Source organism: Anomaloglossus baeobatrachus, chromosome 1 (genome assembly GCF_048569485.1).
Source record: "Anomaloglossus baeobatrachus isolate aAnoBae1 chromosome 1, aAnoBae1.hap1, whole genome shotgun sequence".
Classification (NCBI taxonomy): Eukaryota; Metazoa; Chordata; class Amphibia; order Anura; family Aromobatidae; genus Anomaloglossus; species Anomaloglossus baeobatrachus.
Window position 1 is genome coordinate 799257768 of NC_134353.1, and position 19890 is coordinate 799277657.

Here is a 19890-nt window from a genome sequence, read left to right on the forward strand (position 1 = left end):
AGTGTGCCGCCCCTGCTGCGGTCGAGCCGCTCGGATCCGGGGGTTGCTGTGGCTCGAGGGTCTCCGGACCCGGGGGCTTGCGGCCACTTCAAATGCAAAGGGGGTAGTTACAGGGGATAAGAGTGCGTGATGCCACCCGTGGTTCGCGGTAAGGGGAGTACCGCCGCTGCCGATGGGAGTACCTGGGGAAGATGGAGTGGGGCAGCCAGATGACGTTCCCTCCACAGGTAGGGGAGCCTCTGGGACTTTGGATGGTGGAGGTGTAGGGGAGCGTGGTGTAGATTGGAAGCAGGGGAGGACAGCGTACTCACTCACTCAGGCAGTGTTGGTAGAGATGCGACCAGAAAGCAGACTCTGACACAGAAGTAAACCAAGTCTCTGGGTGCCGCTGCCATATCAGGGGAGCTCGTCTGGGAGTCCGCTCTCGTTGGTATTGCTGATAGTCTGTATCTTGCCTCCATGCACTGTATTTTAGATGTTCTGAGTGACCCCTCTGCTTGAAGATGTCGGGGTCCCGCTCCCCACTGTTAAGTAGGGAAGCTGTGCTCTCGATGGCTGACAATTGGGATTTCAGTGGGCTGCATGGGCTGGAAAGCCCTATCCCCCTTGTTGTGTTGATGCCTTCAATCTCTGAGCTCTTGTGGAAAGTTCATAAAGAGACTATCCTCCACAGGTTAATTATCAGGTTGTGTGAAGCTACTCCCTGATCTAGGGTCCAGTACCCCCCCCGTACTCTGTACTGGTTTGGTTACTAGGTAGTCCGGTGCCCACCGTTCCCCAAAACTAAGCCTGGAACCTTTTTCCAATACCCTGCGACCGGGTCTCCGACTCCTTCGGTCCTAGACCACCATCCACGACCTAGCCAAAAGTCCCTAGGGAGCTCCAAATCCCAGCTCCTCACTCTTTGGGAGCTACTTCTCTTCTCCAGGGAGCTGCTACTCCCAGCTCCTCACTCTTTGGGAGCTAGTCCAGAACTGTTTTAGCTTTGCTCTGCACTTCCTCTCTCTGACTTCCTCCCTCCCACCAGTCTGCCTGACCCCTAGGCGAGTGGCCCTGTTGCAGCTAGACCACCCACTGGTGTGCGGTGTAATTAGGATTTGAATGCTGATGGAGCAATACCAAAGGTTAGGATCCCAGACCCATGGGGGGTTGAGTCCTGCACTAGAAGAGAAAGAAGTGCAGTACTCTGTGACACCCTGACTAGTTCAGGGGGCGTCACAGCAGCAGATAGGTTCCCAATCTCTGTATATTCTGTATATAATATACGTTGCAAAACTTTTCACACATAAATTAATCTAGTCATTATTCTGGCCAAAATCTGCACAAAATCTGTTTTGTTTGTAAATAAAAGAACTGTGATTTACATTGTTGTATATTGTACATGCAGTGGATCTAACACATCTTAAATATTATATGTATTCATTATTGCTGATTACTCCTAATCCTTTCCTCAAGATGATGAAAACTGATCGGTCACCAGATATCACAATTTAGACTGTACATATTATTAAATACATCTCTCATCTCTCAGTCCTGAAGAGAAAAGTTTGCTTGCTTTGAATACCCATGTAAGGGATAATTCAGATGTCTGTTATTGTACGAGAAAAAGTAGTCCGCAATTCAGAGAGACAGCAAAGTTCGTTCTGAGTGTCATCAACTTTTCTTCGATGGGGGAAAAAAGGAAAACGTTTCTCCAGCTTCTCCTGTTAAACATTCTGTGAAAAACTAATAGCACAGAGATGGCATCCAAATGATTTTTTCACTGATCCATAGACTTGTATTGGCGATTATGATACGATACTCTGATCAATATCGATAAGTGCTTTACTGCAGACCACTCACTTCGAGGAACAAAAACATGTGAACTACTCCATAGACTACCATAAGTATGAGCATCACCTGTGTTTATCACTGGTACGAGAAAACTGACCTGTGAATGAGCCTAAAGGCCCCGTTACACAGTACGATTTATCTGACGATATCTCGTTGGGGTCACGGTTTCCGTGACGCACTTCCGTCATCCGTTAGCGACGTCGTTGCGTGTGACACCTACGTGCGACTCCGAACGATCGCAAATAGGTTGAAGATCGTTGACACGTCGTTCAGTTTAAAAATATTGTTCGCCATTTGGAACGCAGCAGACATATTGCTACGTTTGATACCCTGCCAACGACGAACAACATCCACACGACCACCTTGGTTAAACAATATATCGCTGAACGATGTAGTGTCGTTTGTGAGATGTGTACGTGTGACCGCTACTAAACGACCTATGTGCGATCTCGTAACTACGATCTGGGCATGTCACATTGCTAACGAGATCGTCAGATAAATCGTAGCGTGTAACGAAGCCTTTAGAATCGCTGTATAATCCTTTCTGAAAATGTCCTGCCTAATATGCAAATGAGCAGGCTCATTATAATGTGAATCAATTATAAACCAAATTCAATGAAGACAGGAGTATTAGAGCAAAAAAACCAAAAAGAATTCCTAAAATAGATATTTATTAGTATTCAATATTAAAATCATTAACTATAAAAAGCTATATTGCTTCTCAATGTCTACTCAGTATAGACTGGTCACGTGAGGTGGGTGTGGAGAGTTGTAGAGACGATTTGTGAGATGAGTGATGGTAATCTCTTAGTTATAGGTAATCCAACTGTAGTAGTTGTAGTTTTACAAGGTAGTCGTTCTATCCTTCCCTATCGCCTACCTACCAGCGGAGGTGCACCATAAAGTATTGGGTACCCCCCTCTTGTCGTCTCTCCCTATTCTCTCCCTGCAACCCGCCAGTTGCCAAAGGAAGCACCCACCACCAAAAAAGGATGAATAGTGCCAGTTGTCACAGGTCAACAGATATTACTCTACTAAGGTTGCCATAAATTTGACAGCCATAATCCAGCTGCACAGACAATTAAGCCTGCACGGTCGTACAAAAAGGGTAATTTATGTATGTAATCACACTAAGTCTAGAAAGAGATAATAACAAATACCAGCAGGGATGGCTTATCTGCTGGGACCATCCAGTGACATATCCCAATGCGTTTCCCCCCTATATGTTTGCTTAGGGGTTCATCAGGGGAAGTTCAAAATATTTCCTCTTGGACAGTCTGATACACTTGCAACCATAAAGCGACATCAATGGCCTATGATAGAGCGCAGGTCGTCTTCCATGCGGTGACTGGTTGCGCTGCATGTATAGTAGATCCCACGGTGCCGTCTACCTGCAGGAGGTACCATTATAATGTGACAATTTTACAGCCTCATCAGGACTAAGATCCACACAATAATGTATGGATTTGTATTGTGACTCCTGGTGATGGGTCCACTTTAAGTGATAAAAGCCATCGTAATATTATATCAAGGCAGTCTAAATCCAATAAGCACACAGTAAATGTAACGTCTACTCTTGACCACAGTCTCAGGAATTGCTGTCATGGACAGACTAGAGGCTAGCCATCCACTCAGCAGGATCCCAAGAACCCCAAAACCCTTTAACCCCTTGTACAGGGATCTGGAATTACTACAGGGTCCAGGAGGTCTCTGCCTATGGAGGGCTGCAATCCAGGGAAGAATGGCCATCAGGCAGGGTCAAATCAGAAGGTACAAAAAAGGGACAAAATTAGCAGGCAAGGGCATAGTCCGGAAATCGGGCTAAGGGCAAACTGGAGATAGCAGCGAAGTACAAAAACGGCAGGCAGGAAAGTCGTCCGAGAGCAGGCAAGGGTCAAAACACAGGAATCAATAATACAGAGCAGGGTGTGAATCAGAGACAAGCAGTAATACCTAGACTATATCTGGCAGGGAGCAGCAGACCACTGAATGTATAAGAAGGGTGTGGTGCCCTCCCATAGGCTGGAGCTAGAAGCTGATAACTTCACCTGGAAGGCACACACCATCACAGTCAAGCAGTGGTACTGCAAGTCCCTGGCCTACCAAGCTTTGTGGATGGGTGGAGACTGCGCTCACCAGAGCTACTGGTGCTGACTCCACCTCTATCACCGCCCACCGTGGGAATGCGGTGGCGCTTGTTGGGCGAAGCAGAAATCAAAGCTGCAGACTCTGGTGGAGACATGACAGTAAGGTCTTGTGATTGCTTTAGACCCCTTGGTCCATATGTTTAATACAGAGAAAGGGGTGAAGATAAAATATATGCATCCTGTGTGACTCCACAGGGACACGGTCATGTCATACAGCATAGCTATGAAAGCTAGGCGCCAGCCCTACAAATGGAGATTCCTTTTTGCTGGGGTTTTTAGGTTGAGTAAACCTTGCTATCCCATATGGGTTCTTATTTTTTCTAAAGCTTCTGATATTGTCTGATATCACCATCCTTGGCTGGACTTTTGAGACTCTAGATTAATAGCAGTAGAGTCTCATTCATTTCTTAAGCCTATATTATCTATATCTGTATGGTATAATGTAGCGTACGGTTGTTGTAGGCACAAGCACATTAAGTATCTTATGAGAAAAAAAATAGTTTAATATTCTTTTGAGAGAGATAAAGCGATACTAGATGCAAAGCTAAGCTTCAGTTTCGCAGCTTTTTGATGACATTTCTGAAATCGCCACTAATTACATTGGGAACGTTTTATCAGATTGATGACCATCTGCAAACAAAACAATTTTGACTAATGATATATTTTGTTTCTTTCTTTTCTATGTAGGAGTCAGGTCCCTGCTGTAGCGGAATCTAATTATTTGTCGGTGGCCAAATCTCTTGAAATGTATGGAGTTGACCTTCACCCTGTCTATGTAAGTGTAAATGAAAAAAAAAAAGAAAACCTTTTTTACATGTGGCGACTATAGTATCTAGAGCATAGCAAATCGATTCGCAGGACCCTGAGAGCTCTGAGAAGTGCCTCCTACCTGCCAGCATCTCCAGCTTGTCTTTTGGTTATTTAGCGTGGTGCAATGTTATGGTTGCAGCAAAACACACACGTAACATTGTGCCAAATCGGCTAATCAAGAAAGGAGCCCGGGACGTCGGTGCGTAGTAGACAGTTCTCAGGCTCCTGTCCAGTTTCCACAGAATACTGATGTGGCTGTTAATAGCATCATCATCCTGTGCAAATACAACATCAACTTATTGGCAGCACATCGACGACGATATGCTGCCGAGAACTAGGACTATTAAGCTTGCTCAAAAATCTTCTCACCCAATAAACGGGCATTTTGCATGTTTATCTAACAAGCATTCTTAGGCATTCTGGTTCCCGATTATTGGTTTGTCCAAATCGGCCTTCGAGGCAATCTATCACCAGGTTATTGCTACCTCATCTAAGGCAGAATAATTAATGTGGGGAAAGAGACCATGATTCCAGTGATGTCCCACTTAGTTTACTGGGTGCAGCAGGTGTGACACAGTTTTTAGATGTGGCCTGTAGCAAAGCTCGGAAAGCTGCCCTTGCCAACACTACAACTTTCTGTATACATTGCATATTGACATTAAGTTGCTAATTTTTGTTGTGACGTGGTGGGCTTAGAAGGCACACAGGCATCTACTCTTCCAGTGATAATTTCCTACTAATAAAACACTCATTGTACTGAAATGGCACACAACCTAATAAGTGACACAACACTGAAATTAGTGTCTCAGCCCCTACCTCATGCTTTCCTCAGATTACATATCAAAAACCTGCTGACAGATTCCCTTCAAGTTGTACATTCCCCTAATTACTTTCTGCCATAATATCTTCTTTCAAACGAATTCACTGCATTCGATATATGTGATGCAAAATGTGACACATTTTATTAAATAAGGAATTGCGACTATGCAATCAGACGTTTTGACCCGCCTGGGTCTCAGTCAGGAGTCGCTTGAGGATTGTACACAGGGTTTGTGGGCGCAGCAGCGCTGTTGCTATTGATATACACATATATATATGTGCTCAGTGTAGTGCTAGACTGTATGGGCTGCTTCCAGGGATGACGTCCCTTTTGTCACGTGATAGGGGCGTGTTCAAAATACTATCACGTGACAAAAGGGACGTCATCCCTGGAAGCAGCCCATAAAGTCTAGCACTACACTGAGCACAGTGTGTCTGACCGCTGGTGAGGTTTGCGCGCTCACGAGATTATGGGCGGGTACTTGCTGATAACAATCACAGCTCCGCCCATAATCACTTGCCTGCGCACACGTCACCAGCGCTCACACTGCTCAGTCCCGTGAGACTGGCACTGGGCATGCGCGGGGATGGCTGGAGCAGTGGGCGGTGCATCAGCTATGGAAAGGAGCGATGGGGGCGGCATACAGGACCAGGGGGCAGAATAACGGACGCCAGAGAGCCCGCCCCCGTGTCACATTTACACTATCTGAATACAAAAAGGTACCACTTTATAAAGCCTTTATTTTGGTCTCACATGGGGCACAATAATAACAGGGACCTTTCTAGAATGCAGCCCAGGAGCTGCAGAGGGGAAATCTTTTAGGTTTTGGGCGAAATTTCTGCTGACAGGTTCCCTTTAATGTTTGATCTATGAGAAGATGCAAAGCGCAAGGTCTTGTTTTTTTATCGGCTGTTCATTCACTAGTGGTGTCATGATATGAGGAAGGGATAATCGGCAAGTTGGAGTTTGCAGTAAGACCAGATACATTAGCATCAAAGAGAAGAAAACTACAATTTTGATATTCTCATACTTTTCTGCTGCACAATGTGCCGGGTTTTATAAGTGCACAGTGCAGGTGCTTCATTCTTTATTGGATGGTACAAAGAGCCAAGAGGGATCAAGTGTAGAGGGGGATCAATAACTCAAGATTCTATGAGGTCAACATGCATTTGTAATGATCTTGTAGGACCCTAGTTGACTGGGGAACCAATGTGAAGAGAAAAGTCATATGTTCATCGTCATATAAAGGGGTTTATTGGTATATGGAAGGTGCAAATACCTAATATAGTTGTATTTCTGAATGTAAAGTGGTTTGACAAGCTGTTTCATATTGGTAAAAATTAATTGTATTAGAAAATGTATTATCTGTAATGTAAAATATCTTTATTTTTTGCCCAACTTGTGAAGAGAACGGAAGAAAAAAAAGAAGAAAGACTTTATATTAGAGTGATAAGTGTTAGAAGTGCTAAATTAGTCTTTATTCTCTGAAAAAAATGATATTTCTTCTTTCCAAGTCATTTTCTTTGTTGTGTATCTCTCTGCCTAGAACAAGTATTTTGAGCTTCTGCTTAGAAAAAAAAAAACAACAACAATTGAACCTAAAAGAGAGAACTATTATGTCTTTGTCATGTATAAATGAAAGGAATAAAATTAGTTATTATTCCCTACAACAGACTGTTTTGGGAATATAAAACTATAGATTTTAGCCAGATTTATTATTTAGTTTAAAGAGGTGTTTTTTTTTTTTTTATTTTATTTTTATTTAATCATCATAGCCATATTGCAAAGAATAAAATCCTCTGTTACTTACACACCCTGGGGCAAGCGTTGTCTCCATCGCTGCTTCAGTCATTGCCTGCAGTGCAACAATGCAGCCTTTAAACAATCACTTGGCTCAGTGACTATGCTCATGTAGACTGATCAAGACTATGAGCCCAGTGATTGGCTGCAGCGCTGCTGTAGATGTCCCTTCACTGCTATTGCATGTATACAGTCATTGGAGCAGTGACCTATACTATGCTGAACCCTGGGAGGTTAAGCACCAGCTGATTTCATTATTTTGTACTTTGCCATGAGGATTTACTTAAAAATATAGAAGTTTTGAAAGAAAATTGCAGTTTAAAAAGAGGTTACATAAAATTTCCATTTTTTTCACTCTTGGTCTTGTCAATTCAGTTTAATAAAACAAGCTAGAAGCATACTTTTAGACTTACTTGTGAAGGGCAAAAATGAAAAAAAGTACAAAAGTGCGACAACAACTGCTTGTAACTAGTGATGGGCGGACTCACAGATAACCGGGACCGGCGGATCTAACCGAGTTAAAATATCGAGATATCTGGCCGGACGCCTGTCCCCATATGAGTCTATGGGGACCAGAATCCGGTGATTAAAAATTGTGGTAGAAGGGGGATAGGAGCAAGCGGACTGTACTTTTTGAGGCTCTGATGCAACTATAACTGCTTCCAGGACGATCATTCACTTCTGGGGCCACTCATTACCTTCATTGTATATGCACTGCTTTCCCCGCTCACCGGCGTCTGTGATTGTTGCAGTTGGATGCGACCCCACCCTAAGTGGCAACTGACCACTCCCGATCACAGATGCCAGTGAGCGGGGAAAGCAGTGCATATGCAATGAAGGTAATGAGCGGCCTCGGAAGTGAATGAGCGGTCGCCGGAGTAGTTGTAGCTGAGCCGGAGCTTCGGTACGTACAGCCTGCTTGCTTTATTATTTTTTTTCTTTATTTTTCCTTTTAATTTTTTTGTATTACCCGAGTGCCGGATCTGGATGAATACACAGAATTCCCTGAGAATTCTGGGCCCGGCACTCAGTTACCTTTGAACTTGCGCAGGTCCGGACTTTTACAGTCCGGGTCCGCCCCTCATTACTTGTAACAGATTTATAAATATTAGTCATAGTTCTCTGGATAATTTAGGCATAATGTGACCTGTCAGCTTACATTACCTATGAGAAATAAATTGCAGAGTGTATGTTCTCATATTTTCTCTTGGGAAAATAAAAATAAAATTAAACTAAATATCTTTTAAATAATTTTTATTTCTAAATATTAAAGGAATCACTAGTACTCTGAGCTAACTATAGCTGTTTGTGAACACCACCATGAGTGAAAGCCGGTGGCTGCCGATAAGAAGAAAGTTCACGTTCTCCTGGTAGCCACAATTCTACCATTGGCGGCCGGGCAGCATTGTGACACTACCTGCAGGTTAACTCTTTTTTCCGAAGCGATCAGTTCCTTTTAAGGGGTTAACTATACCTTCCAGGTGGACATTAAAGGGAACCAAACATCAGGAATTTCATGTATAAGGTGCAGCCAGTGCATTACTGGCACTATCAGGCACAGGCTGTACATACAATTAGGGTGCAGCTCGGGTGTTTAGTCAGTGAAATCCAACTTTATAAAGTTTGAAAATTCGTGCACTTTTTGATTGACGTGTGCACCTCTCTCCTAATGTCCGGGCATGTTATGGACGTTTATCCCCGCCCCCCCGCCGCCTGTTCCTCCCTCTCACTGGCCGTATGTAAATTTCTCTCTTCAGAAATATGGCGCCGGAGGTGGCACCTGCGCATAGCGCTTATCTCCGGCGCCATGTTCCTGAAGCCCGCTGTACTTAGTATTTTGCAGGAGAGGGCGGCGCATGCGCCCTCGCTTCTTCAGATCCCGTTGTGACCGCGGGGAGCGCGCGTGGTCACAACAGGACTGCAGAACAGCTGATGAGAGGACGCGATTGCAGGTAATCGTGTCCTCTCATCAGCTGTTCTGCAGTCCTGTTGTGACCACACGCGCTCCCGCGGTCACAACAGGATCTGAAGAAGCGTGGGCGCATGCGCCGCCCTCTCCTGCAAAATACTAAGTACAGCGGGCTTCAGAAACATGGCACCGGAGATAAGCGCTATGCGCAGGTGCCAACTCGGCGCCATGTTTCTGAAGAGAGAAATTTACATACGGCCAGTGAGAGGGAGGAACAGGGGGCGGGGGGTGCGGGGATAAACGTCCATAACACGCCCGGAAATTAGCAGCAGAGGTGCACACGTCAATCAAAAAGTGCACGAATTTTGAAACTTTGTAAAGTTGGATTTCACTGACTAAACACCCGAGCTGCACCCTAATGGTATGTACAGCCTGTGCCTGATGGTGCCAGTACTGCACTGGCTGCACCTTATATAGGAAAATGCTGATGTTTGGTTCCCTTTAAGGTTCTAGACAAAATTAAAGAAAAAGATATATTGATATCCTGAAGCACCAAATAATATTTACAGTCAGAACAGACTCATCCCTTACTGTATTTCAGGATTTGTATTACAGCATTCCAATATGTGTAAAGAGATATTACACCGTTTCTCAGGAAGAAATCCTCCATTTTTTCGAGGGATGAAAGAAATAGAAATCTGTTTAATATACATTGAAGAAGGGGGGCGTGTCCTGACATGGAAGCGTGAGGACGCTGGATCCCGGAGCTCCTGCGCCCACAGCCTAAATATACTAAATCCTGCAGCCCCCACTTACCCAGGATGGCCCCCAAGAAGAGACCGGGGGTAGCGCCCGCTTCTGCCTCCCCGGGGACGAGTCAGAGACCCCAGGGGAGCCTCACAAAGTTTCTGACGGCACCGGGCTCTGAACCTCCGCAGGCGGCCCGAAGCAAGATGGCGCCGGCTGGCGCGCGGCGTCCTCCAGCGGGGGATTCCCCAGGTGCCGCTCGGCATTCTCCCACAGCCTGTGCAGCGGAGCAGGGGATCAGCAGTGCAGAGAAACGGAGGTCGGAGGCGGCGGTGGCATTGGACGGAGCGGGCCCAGGTACAGAGGACTGGAGGAGGGGGGAGGCTGCTCAGCCTGCCTTGCAGCACGCTGCTGTGGATAGGGGGGGGGGGCCCTGAGGGGATCATCAGACCCGGGGATACCGGCCATGCTCTGCACACAGGAGCCCCCCCCGCCCACGGGGCACACAGAACCTCAGGTGTTACTAAGCAATATGCATGCTGGCCCCCCACTGGGGGACATACAAGCCCTGAGAGAGCTCATTTTGGCCCTCCCCAGCAAGAAAGATCTGGAGGATGTTTTGGCTAGAATTGAATCCTCCCAGCAGATGGCGCTGTCTGCCCTGAGGGAGGAAATGGTGGTACTGGAGGACAGAATTGAAGCCACGGAGCAGGCTCAGGAGTCCCTGGAGAGCAGAATGGAGAGGATTGAGAGAGACTGTGAGTCATCCAATGCCCGCATCAGAGATCTTGCCCTGCTCTTGGATGATCAAGAGAACAGGGGCAGAAGAAATAACATCAGACTCAAGGGTATACCGGAGGACTGGCCCCAGGAACTTCTGCGTACTAGGGTCTTAAACATCTTTAACCGGGTCACTGATCGCCCCTTGGAGGCTACCTACCTCTTCGACAGAATTCACAGAGTCGCAAGGTCGGGCCCTAGATCTGCCCCCTCCTCTAGAGATGTACTATGTCGTTTGCACTATTATGGAGACAGAGAAAGGATCCTACAGGGAGCTTGGTCATACGGTCCGGTGGAGATGGATGGGGCCATGGTGAAGCTATTCCCTGATGTCTCCGGCCGCACACTATATATGAGACGCCTGCTTCATCCTCTCCTGCTCGGCATCAAAGAAGTAAACGCCTCATATAGATGGGGCCATCCCTTCCATTTGATAGTACGCAAGGGGGACTCCGTGTTTTTGCTGAAGAGGCACTCAGAGCTTCCTGATCTTTTTGCATTCCTGGGAATACCAGACTGCTCAATTCCGGACTGGTTGGAGTGGGAACCCCAGGCACCCCCGAGGTCGCGGAGGAGGAAGGGAGGCACCCGTCCTGCTCAAAGCGGCGATCCTTGAGGGATTTGGCATGTATTGGATGCTGCTGGGAGGAAGGAGTGGTCCAAGATGTGAGACGACGGTGATTTCGATGAGAGACGGAGTCAAAGTACGGGGAGCTGGGAGGCTCTCTCTTGTCTCTACGACTCCTGAGCTGGAGTCCTGGCCTTGGGCTAGTTTTTTCTGGACATAGTTTACTGCCTAAAGTTTTTGAAAATTCTATTTCTTTGGCAATGTCTAGTTTAAGATTGGGGGGGGGGGGGTGGGGGGGGGGATGTTTTTCTTTACCGCGTTCATCCTGGGTGGTGGGGTGTGTGGGTGGTTAATCGGCTGACCCTTCTTCTCCGTCGGGGAGAGGGGTCATTTAGTGCTAATAAGAGGGGCGCGGGTCTGCGCTCTGGCCGCATGTCAGTTCTTGTCCCTATCTTTTTCTTAGTAGTCCCTGGGCTGGTCCCTGGTGCTGCGAGCGGCAGTCTCGCTGCTTTTCCTCTTTCTTGTTCTCTTCTCTGATCTTCTTGCCTCTCTCTTTTCCCCCTGCTAAAGGGTCTCAGCTACTTCCCTCTTTGTCAATACTTTTTCTACCCCTCCTCTCTTTTCACCAGCTTTCCCTCTCTTTTTTTTTTTTTTTTTTTTTCTCTCCCCTTCCCCTCCTTTCTTTTGATTTGCTCCTCTAGGACCTCGCGACAGAAAATGGTGAAACAGAGGCAGGCCAATCTGCGGGTGGGCTCACTGAATGTCAAGGGCCTTCATAGCCCGGAGAAAAGATCTATCCTGCTGAACCTTCTTTGGAGAAATCGAATCCAGGTAGCCTTCCTCCAGGAGACACACTACTGTGAAGCTAAGCCTTACAGACTCTCGGACAGAAGGTACCCCACTGTGCACCACTCACCCTCCCCTGATCCTAGATCTAGGGGAACGAGCATCCTCATGTCCAGCACGCTCCCGTGGGAATTGTTAGACTCTCAGACAGACGATCTGGGTAGGCTTATGATGCTCAAGGGACGCATAGCTACTCAGATGTTCACATTTGTGGCAGTATACTTGCCTAATGCGGGCCAATGTCCCACCTTGTTGCGGTACCTTGAGAAGATAGAGGAATTCTCGGAGGGCACTTTGGTTCTCGGGGGTGACTTTAACGTAGTCTTGGAACCGTTGAGAGACAGTTCAAAAGGGGTGTCTGGTATGCCGCACATGACGCTGCGCCGGATGAGACGGGGATTACATGACCACCAACTGATAGACACTTGGCGATTGCTGCACCCATCAGACAAAGACTTTTCATTTTATTCTGCAGCGCACGACTGCTATTCTAGGTTGGACCTCTTTTTTATTAAACATGGGGACCTACACTCTCTGGTGGATGCGTCAATTGAGTGCATATCTTTTTCTGATCACGCACTGATTACGGTCACTCTGTCCCTTGAATGTCCCATCGGGAGGCAGGGTCGGTGGCTATTGAACACCTCGCTACTCAATGAGCCGGTGACAATGCAAGAAATAAGGGAGGCCCTGAGGGAATACTTTGACTGTAGTGGGGGGGAGGGGATGTCCCCCAACATTGTGTGGGAAGCTCACAAATGTGTCGTGAGGGGATTATTCATTAAACATGGGGCCCGTCTGAAAAGGGAACGGGAAGCTGAGGTTACATCTCTACTAGCAGACATAAGGGAGTTGGAAGCAGTACATAAGGGGTCTTTGGGAGGGAACGTGGGCGCCAATCTGGCCAGGAAGAGGGAGGAACTCAGGTCCTTGCTATATCAAAAGGCCAAGGGAGTGCTAGCTAAATGCAGGCGGCATTTTTATGAATATGGCAATAAAAGTGGGAGGACCCTGGCTAGAGCCCTCCGGAATCAGAGGGCGAGGGGATATGTTCCTAGAGTGCACATGTCTGGCGACAGGTGGGCCACTCTTCCGAAAGACATTGCCTCCGCCTTTAAAGACTTTTACGCCTCTCTCTACTCAATAGATGGGGGGCGGTCGGAGAGGGCCAGGACGGAACTACGGCAGCGTATCCAGAAGTACATTTCTAACTCCGGGTTGAAACATCTTAAACCTGAGGATGCGGACGCCCTGGAAAGACCCATCTCAGAGGAGGAGTACTGGGCTGCAATTAAAAATTCCCCTACTGGTAAGGCCCCTGGTCCGGATGGCTTTCCCCTGCTTTACTACAAAAAGATGGGCTCCATGTTGCTTCCCCCATTTCTCTCGGCCTTTAACAATATCTCACTCTCTGAAAAAGTTCACTTGCCGAGAGACTCTCTGGCCGCTAATATAGTAGTCATCCCTAAAGAGGGTAAAGACCCTACCTCTTGTTCTAGTTACCGACCCATCTCCCTCCTCAACACAGATTTGAAGCTCTTCGCCAGAATATTATCAGAGAGACTCTCTCCATTGCTGGGGGAGATTGTCCACCCTGACCAGGCTGGGTTCATGATGGGAAGGGAAGCGAGGGACAACACCACTAAGGCGTTGAACTTAATCCACAGGGCTAATTCGGGAGGGTTGCCCCTGATGCTCTTGTCGACCGATGCAGAAAAAGCGTTCGACAGAGTCAATTGGATATTCATGGAGGAGGTTCTGCGGGAGGTGGGGTTGGGGAGGATGATGCTCAGGTGGATATGCTCTCTGTATAGCAACCCCTCTGCCGCGGTCAGGGTGAACGGTCTCCTTTCAGATAGATTTTCCATTCTTAACGGCACAAGGCAGGGATGTCCCCTCTCACCCCTGATCTTTATCCTGACCCTGGAACCCCTGCTTTGCCGAATTAGAGGTAACATTGACATTTCTGGCCCTATAGTTGCGGGTTCCACCTACAAAATCGCGGCGTACGCGGATGATTTACTTTTCTTTATTACTAACCCTCGGGTCTCCCTGCCCAATTTACTGAGAGAGCTGGAAACATACTCCTCTCTTTCTAATTTTAGAATTAACATGTCAAAATCGGAGGCTATGAATGTATCTTTACCCCAAGATCTTGTTATTGCGCTTCAATCTGCGTTTGGGTTTAAGTGGGCTAATCATTCTTTGAGGTATCTGGGGGTCCAGCTGGCAGCGGACAATAGCCAACTATATAAGCTGAACTATCTCCCTCTCCTGCAGTCCATTAGAACAGATTGCGCAAACTGGGCGAGGGGTCTTTTCACATGGTTTGGGAGGTGTGCAATATTGAAGATGAACATATTACCACGGCTTCTCTATCTCTTTCAGGCCCTGCCAATTAAGATCCCGAGCTCTTTTTTCAAGGAAGTGGCCTCACTATATACTAAATTTATTTGGGCAAATAAGCCGGCGAGGCTTTCCCGTTCCCTACTGTGCAGACCTAAGCGTAGGGGTGGGCTGGGAATACCTGATATGAAAAAATATTACTGGGCCACACATATGGTTAGGATTCTGGATTGGTGCCGTCACTCTAGGATGAAACCTTGGGTCGCCCTGGAACAGAGCTTCTCGGAGGTACATTTACCAGCCATGCCTTGGGTCGGGAGCCTGTTCCCGGCCTCTGTGAGATCTCATCCCACCATTGGCGCTACTCTGGAATGCTGTTCGAGGGGAGAGGTTCGGCGCCTTCTCCTGCCGTTGCCTTCTCCCATGTCACCAATTATAGGAGATCCGGATTTCCGTCCCGGCCTCTCAGATCCAGTTTTTCGGAGCTGGGTACAGGGGGGCAGATTCAGAGCTTACCAGATGGGAGGAGAGGGTGACTGGTTGTCTCTTTCGGATATTTGTGGTCTCCTGCCGCCGGACCCCATGGGGAGATGGAGGGCAATGCAGTTGAGACACTTCTTGAGCTCCCTTCCCTGCTTCGCCCGGTATGCTGGGCCTCTCACTAGATTCGAAAAATTGTGCTTGGGAGAGGGGGCCCTGCGGCACTCACTTTCCCTGGCATACAATCTGCTATCAGACCCGGGAGATTTGCCCACCCCGGTTTATTTGCGGCAGTGGGAAAGGGACCTTGGGACGACCTTGTCAGACACGCAGCGAAACAACGTCCTAATGTTGGCACATAAAACCTCGGTCAGTTCCAGAATGTTGGAGGCCAACTTCAAACTTCTGACCAGGTGGTATAGAGTCCCGACCAGGCTTCATAGGATATTCCCCTCAGTCGATCCCGTTTGCTGGAGGTGTGGTTCGGGGGAGGGTGACTACGTGCACATCTTTTGGTCTTGCCCTTCTTTACAGCGGTTTTGGTCAGGAGTGAGGGAGGTAACTAGACTGGTGACCGGCACGGCTGAGGCATTGGGTCCGGAACTGTATATCTTACAGTTTTCGGAACTCCCGGCTCATAGATACAAGCGCTCTTTGCTTAGGTTTATGGTAATGGCCGCCAGGTCTTGTATCCCGCTTGGCTGGAAGTCTACTACCCCCCCTACACTGGCACAGTGGGTTGCAAGGGTTAATGACCTAAGGCACATGGAGGACCTGACATCCTCTCTCAATGACAGTCAGGAAGGTTTTCGCAGGACCTGGCTCCCATGGTTGGAGTTCACTTACTCGGCGGATTACGCCAGATTACTCGCTCCTCCACGGCTGCTGTGAGGCTCTGGTGGAGCATTCCCTCCCCCCCCCCCCCCCCCCTTTTTTTTTTTTTTTTTTTTTTTTTTTCCTCTCTCTTCTCCTCTTCTCCTCTTTTCTCGCTTTCCCTTTCTCTCACCTCTCTGCCCACTATCTTCTCCTACTCTCCCCTCCCCTTTAATCTCTCTCTACCTTTTTCTCTTATCCTGGTTCTAAATTCTTTTCGGGCTTTGCCCTCTCTTTCTATGTTCTGTATTCTACCCATGTTGGGTTGGTTCATAAAAGGATTAAAATGGGACTGTCTCGAGCAGTTGCAGTTATTAGATATGTACAGGAGAGCGGAAGGGTGGGATATATGTCAATGTTAAATATTTGAAATCTGTTTTTCTGCTCTTTGTGGAACAGTTGTTATTTTGTATGTTCTCGTGTCGGTCTTTAAAATAAAGAATTTAGACTTCCTGTTCCTGTCCTGGCTGAGGTGGCAGCTTAGGGGAGAAGCTCCTGCCACCCCTCACAGAAACCGACTAAAAACAGACCCCCCGGACGAGCCACCAAACAGAGAGCAGCACAGGAGGTTACCTAAAGCAGACAGCTATGGAACGGTACCTCCTGAGAAGCTCTGGGAGCGGTGAATCAGCCTGGAGAAGCTTTGATATGGACAGAGGAGAAGATAAGATAATGGCGCCGAGCCTGATGGGGGAGGAGCCTGAACGCATGGTGAGAGACACAGAAAAGCAAACACAGAGCTGGAGGGGGAGAGTTAAGGGAGATATGAGCGAGGAGACAGGAGATAAGGAAGATATGAGCGAGGAGTCACAGGAGGACACAGCAGGAGAGAGGTGGATGCAGGGGACTGATGACTGTGGATCCCAATGGGAGGATGAAGGAGATATGGAGGCAGAGGGGAGAGAAGATGCAGGCAAAGCAGGGCAGCTCAGAGACACAGCAGTGTTGGAGGATGAAACTGACAAACAGCACAGGGAGATTAATCCCACTCAGACTCACAGGAAGTCAAATGCAAGAATTAATAATACCCCTTCCAAAGGAAACAAAAAGCAGCTTACTACACCAACATCACAAGCCTGCAAGCTATTGGGGGATGGAGGTGGTGGCCCAGTCCAGACAAAGAGAACTAAGAAAACAGCACCACCTGCAGGCCAAGACAAGTACACACAAAAGCTTAATGTGGACTATAAAAAACTGGCTGAAGAAGTGACATCACACTTGTCAAAAGAGGTTAAAGTGGCTATTGAGGCAGCCATACAAACATCATTAGCTAATATGCAAAAACAGATAAATGCCCATGCCTCTAGACTGGCAGAATCAGAGCAGAGAATATCTGACTCCGAGGAGACAATACTGGCTATGCAAGCACAAATAGCAGCTCTAGCAAAATCTAATGAATACTTGAAGGATAAAGCGGACGATTTGGAAAACAGATCGAGACGAAACAACTTACGTATAGTCGGGTTGCCAGAGTCTGTGTCGATTGGACGGTTGGATAATATATGCGAGTTGGAGCTACCGCAGGCCCTGGGCATAAAGGCGAAATTCAGAGTTGAAAGAGCCCACAGAGTGGGTCCACTGAGACACCAGGAGGCGAATAAGGGAGAGGGCCAAAACTCAAACAAGAATACCCCGATAAGAGCCAGGCAGGTGATTGTCAAGTACCTTGATTATAAGCATAAGGAGGAAATATTGAGGGCCTTTAGAGAACGAAAGCGTCCACTACAATATCAAGGCAACAGACTGCTAATTTTTGGGGATTATTCAGCGGAAGTATCCAGAAGGAGAAAAGAATTTACCAAAATTTGCTCATTTCTGTACAACAAAAAAGTAAAGTGCCAGCTATTATACCCTGCTACACTGAAAGTTAGAAACCCCAATGGCTCGTTTGTATACTACAAGGACTACAAAGAAGCAGAAAACATTCTTATGGCAGAGCTCAACAAGACTAGGTCAGAAAGGCAAGAAAAAGGAGCTAGTGGAGAAGGGAATAATAGAAGAGGATCCCCCACAAGCTCAGGAAGAGATGTGGGACGTCTTGGGGGACAAAAGCAAGTCGAGACCAGGGAGGAAAGGAGGCCAAGCCCGGGTCGACAGCATAATTCTCGCCTGGAACACAGGAACCAACCCTTGGAGAGAAACCATGATACCTGAACTGGAACTCGCTCATTGTTTTTCCTTTTTTTGCCTGTTTTTTTTTTTTTTTTTTTTTCTCTCTTCCCAAACAGGGAGAGGCGTTGAGGAGGATGCATTACGGAGAGAGGGTTGGGGAGGTGAGAGGAGGAGGGGGAAGGGAGAAAAGAGAGGAAAACATCCCAAAGTCTGGGTCCTCTTCCCCCCCTCTTTTTTTTTTTTTTTGTTCTTCTCCTTTCTTTCTCCATCTTCTCTCCCCTTGGTCTTTTTTTTTCTTTTTTTTCTTTTTCTCCTTTGTCCAGGAACATCATCCAAATTCAAATGAAGTGGGCCTGTTCTGGGCGGACTGATGGCTACCTGGAGTCAGAGATAAGTAGGACTGGAGAATCTTGCTGAGGTTTTGACATACTGTGCTAATTTTTGCATAATTTTCAAAGGCTTATTCAAGTTAGTCCGGGGATAGAACATATATTTTTTGGGGGGTGATTAGGGAGCTACATATTTTGGCTAGGAATAGGGGAGCTCACCAACGTGGCGGGAGACGCCGTGGATTTCTCGGAAGGGAAAATATGTTTTACAGTTACATGCTTTTTGTTGTATTTGTTATATTTGCAAGGTGGGGAAAGGGAGTGTCGATTTTGTGGTACCAACTGTGATTCTAGTGTCGAACATCTCGTCTTCCTTGATGCAGGGGGCCCATGGGGGAGGGAGTAGTAAAAGCAGAATACACAGGTTAACATGATACAGATAACTACGTGGAATGTTAAAGGGCTGAGATCACCTAACAAACGAGCAATGATATTGAGACATCTGAAAAGACTAAAGACAGACATTGCCTTATTACAGGAAACCCACTTGGGGGGGGAGGACTTTTTCCGCATGAAGAAACATTGGGTGGGCACCGTTTACGGGGCAGCGGCACAAGGTAGAAAAGCGGGCACTATGATTCTAATAAATAAACAATTCAGTCATGAGGTAGTGGCACATGAGGCAGACGACCATGGAAGGTGGCAGCACTTAACAATCGTTAGTCCAGCGGGTAAACTCAGTATTTATAATGTCTATGGCCCAAATTCACAACAAATCACATTCCATGATGACATAAAGGCCACCATATTAGCAGATGGGGAGGCTAACATTATAGTGGGAGGCGATTTTAACACTGTCCCAGACTCAGCTGAAGATAGGAGGAGGGGCGAGGAGGGGACAGCTAATGTGGGCAGGAGTTTAGACAATAGGGATGTAACATTAGAAGACGTAGGACTGAAAGACATCTGGAGACTAACTCACCCACATGACAGAGAGTATACACACTTCTCTCACCCTCATGATAGCTGGTCACGTATTGATCAGTTCTGGATCTCGCAGGATTTACTGAGTGGAACGCAAGATTGTGTGATAGAGAATATGGTGATCTCTGATCATAGTCCGGTGAGATTGGGCATTAGAGAGAAATTCAGGAGAGGTACAGATATCATATGGAGATTCCCATCGTTCCTTCTCAGGCAAGATAATTTCCACAAGGTGCTACAGGAGTGGTGGGGAGAATTCGCAGAGGACAATAAGGAACATAGAGAGTCCCCAGTGATATTTTGGGAAACGGCAAAAGCGGTCCTAAGGGGCCGTCTGGTGGGGTACGCAGCCATGATCAAACGGAAAACCAATGAGAATTATAATTTCCATAGTGAAGCAGTACGGGTAGCATATACAAATTATGTGACAAATAGATCTCCCATGACAAAAGGCAGATGGCTGGAGGCAAAAGAGGGATTTGACGAATGGGCCAAAAAAAAGGAAC

General features: G+C 47.1%; 1 protein-coding gene across 1 annotated transcript in view; it reads left to right on the plus strand.

The window, feature by feature from the left end:
* EPB41L4A (erythrocyte membrane protein band 4.1 like 4A) overlaps positions 1-19890 on the plus strand; it is a 386643-nt gene that overhangs the window by 200925 nt on the left and 165828 nt on the right. The window contains exon 7 of the mRNA XM_075325013.1: positions 4668-4755. Within this exon, the coding sequence (XP_075181128.1) occupies positions 4668-4755 (88 nt within the window). The remainder of the gene's footprint in view (positions 1-4667; positions 4756-19890) is intronic.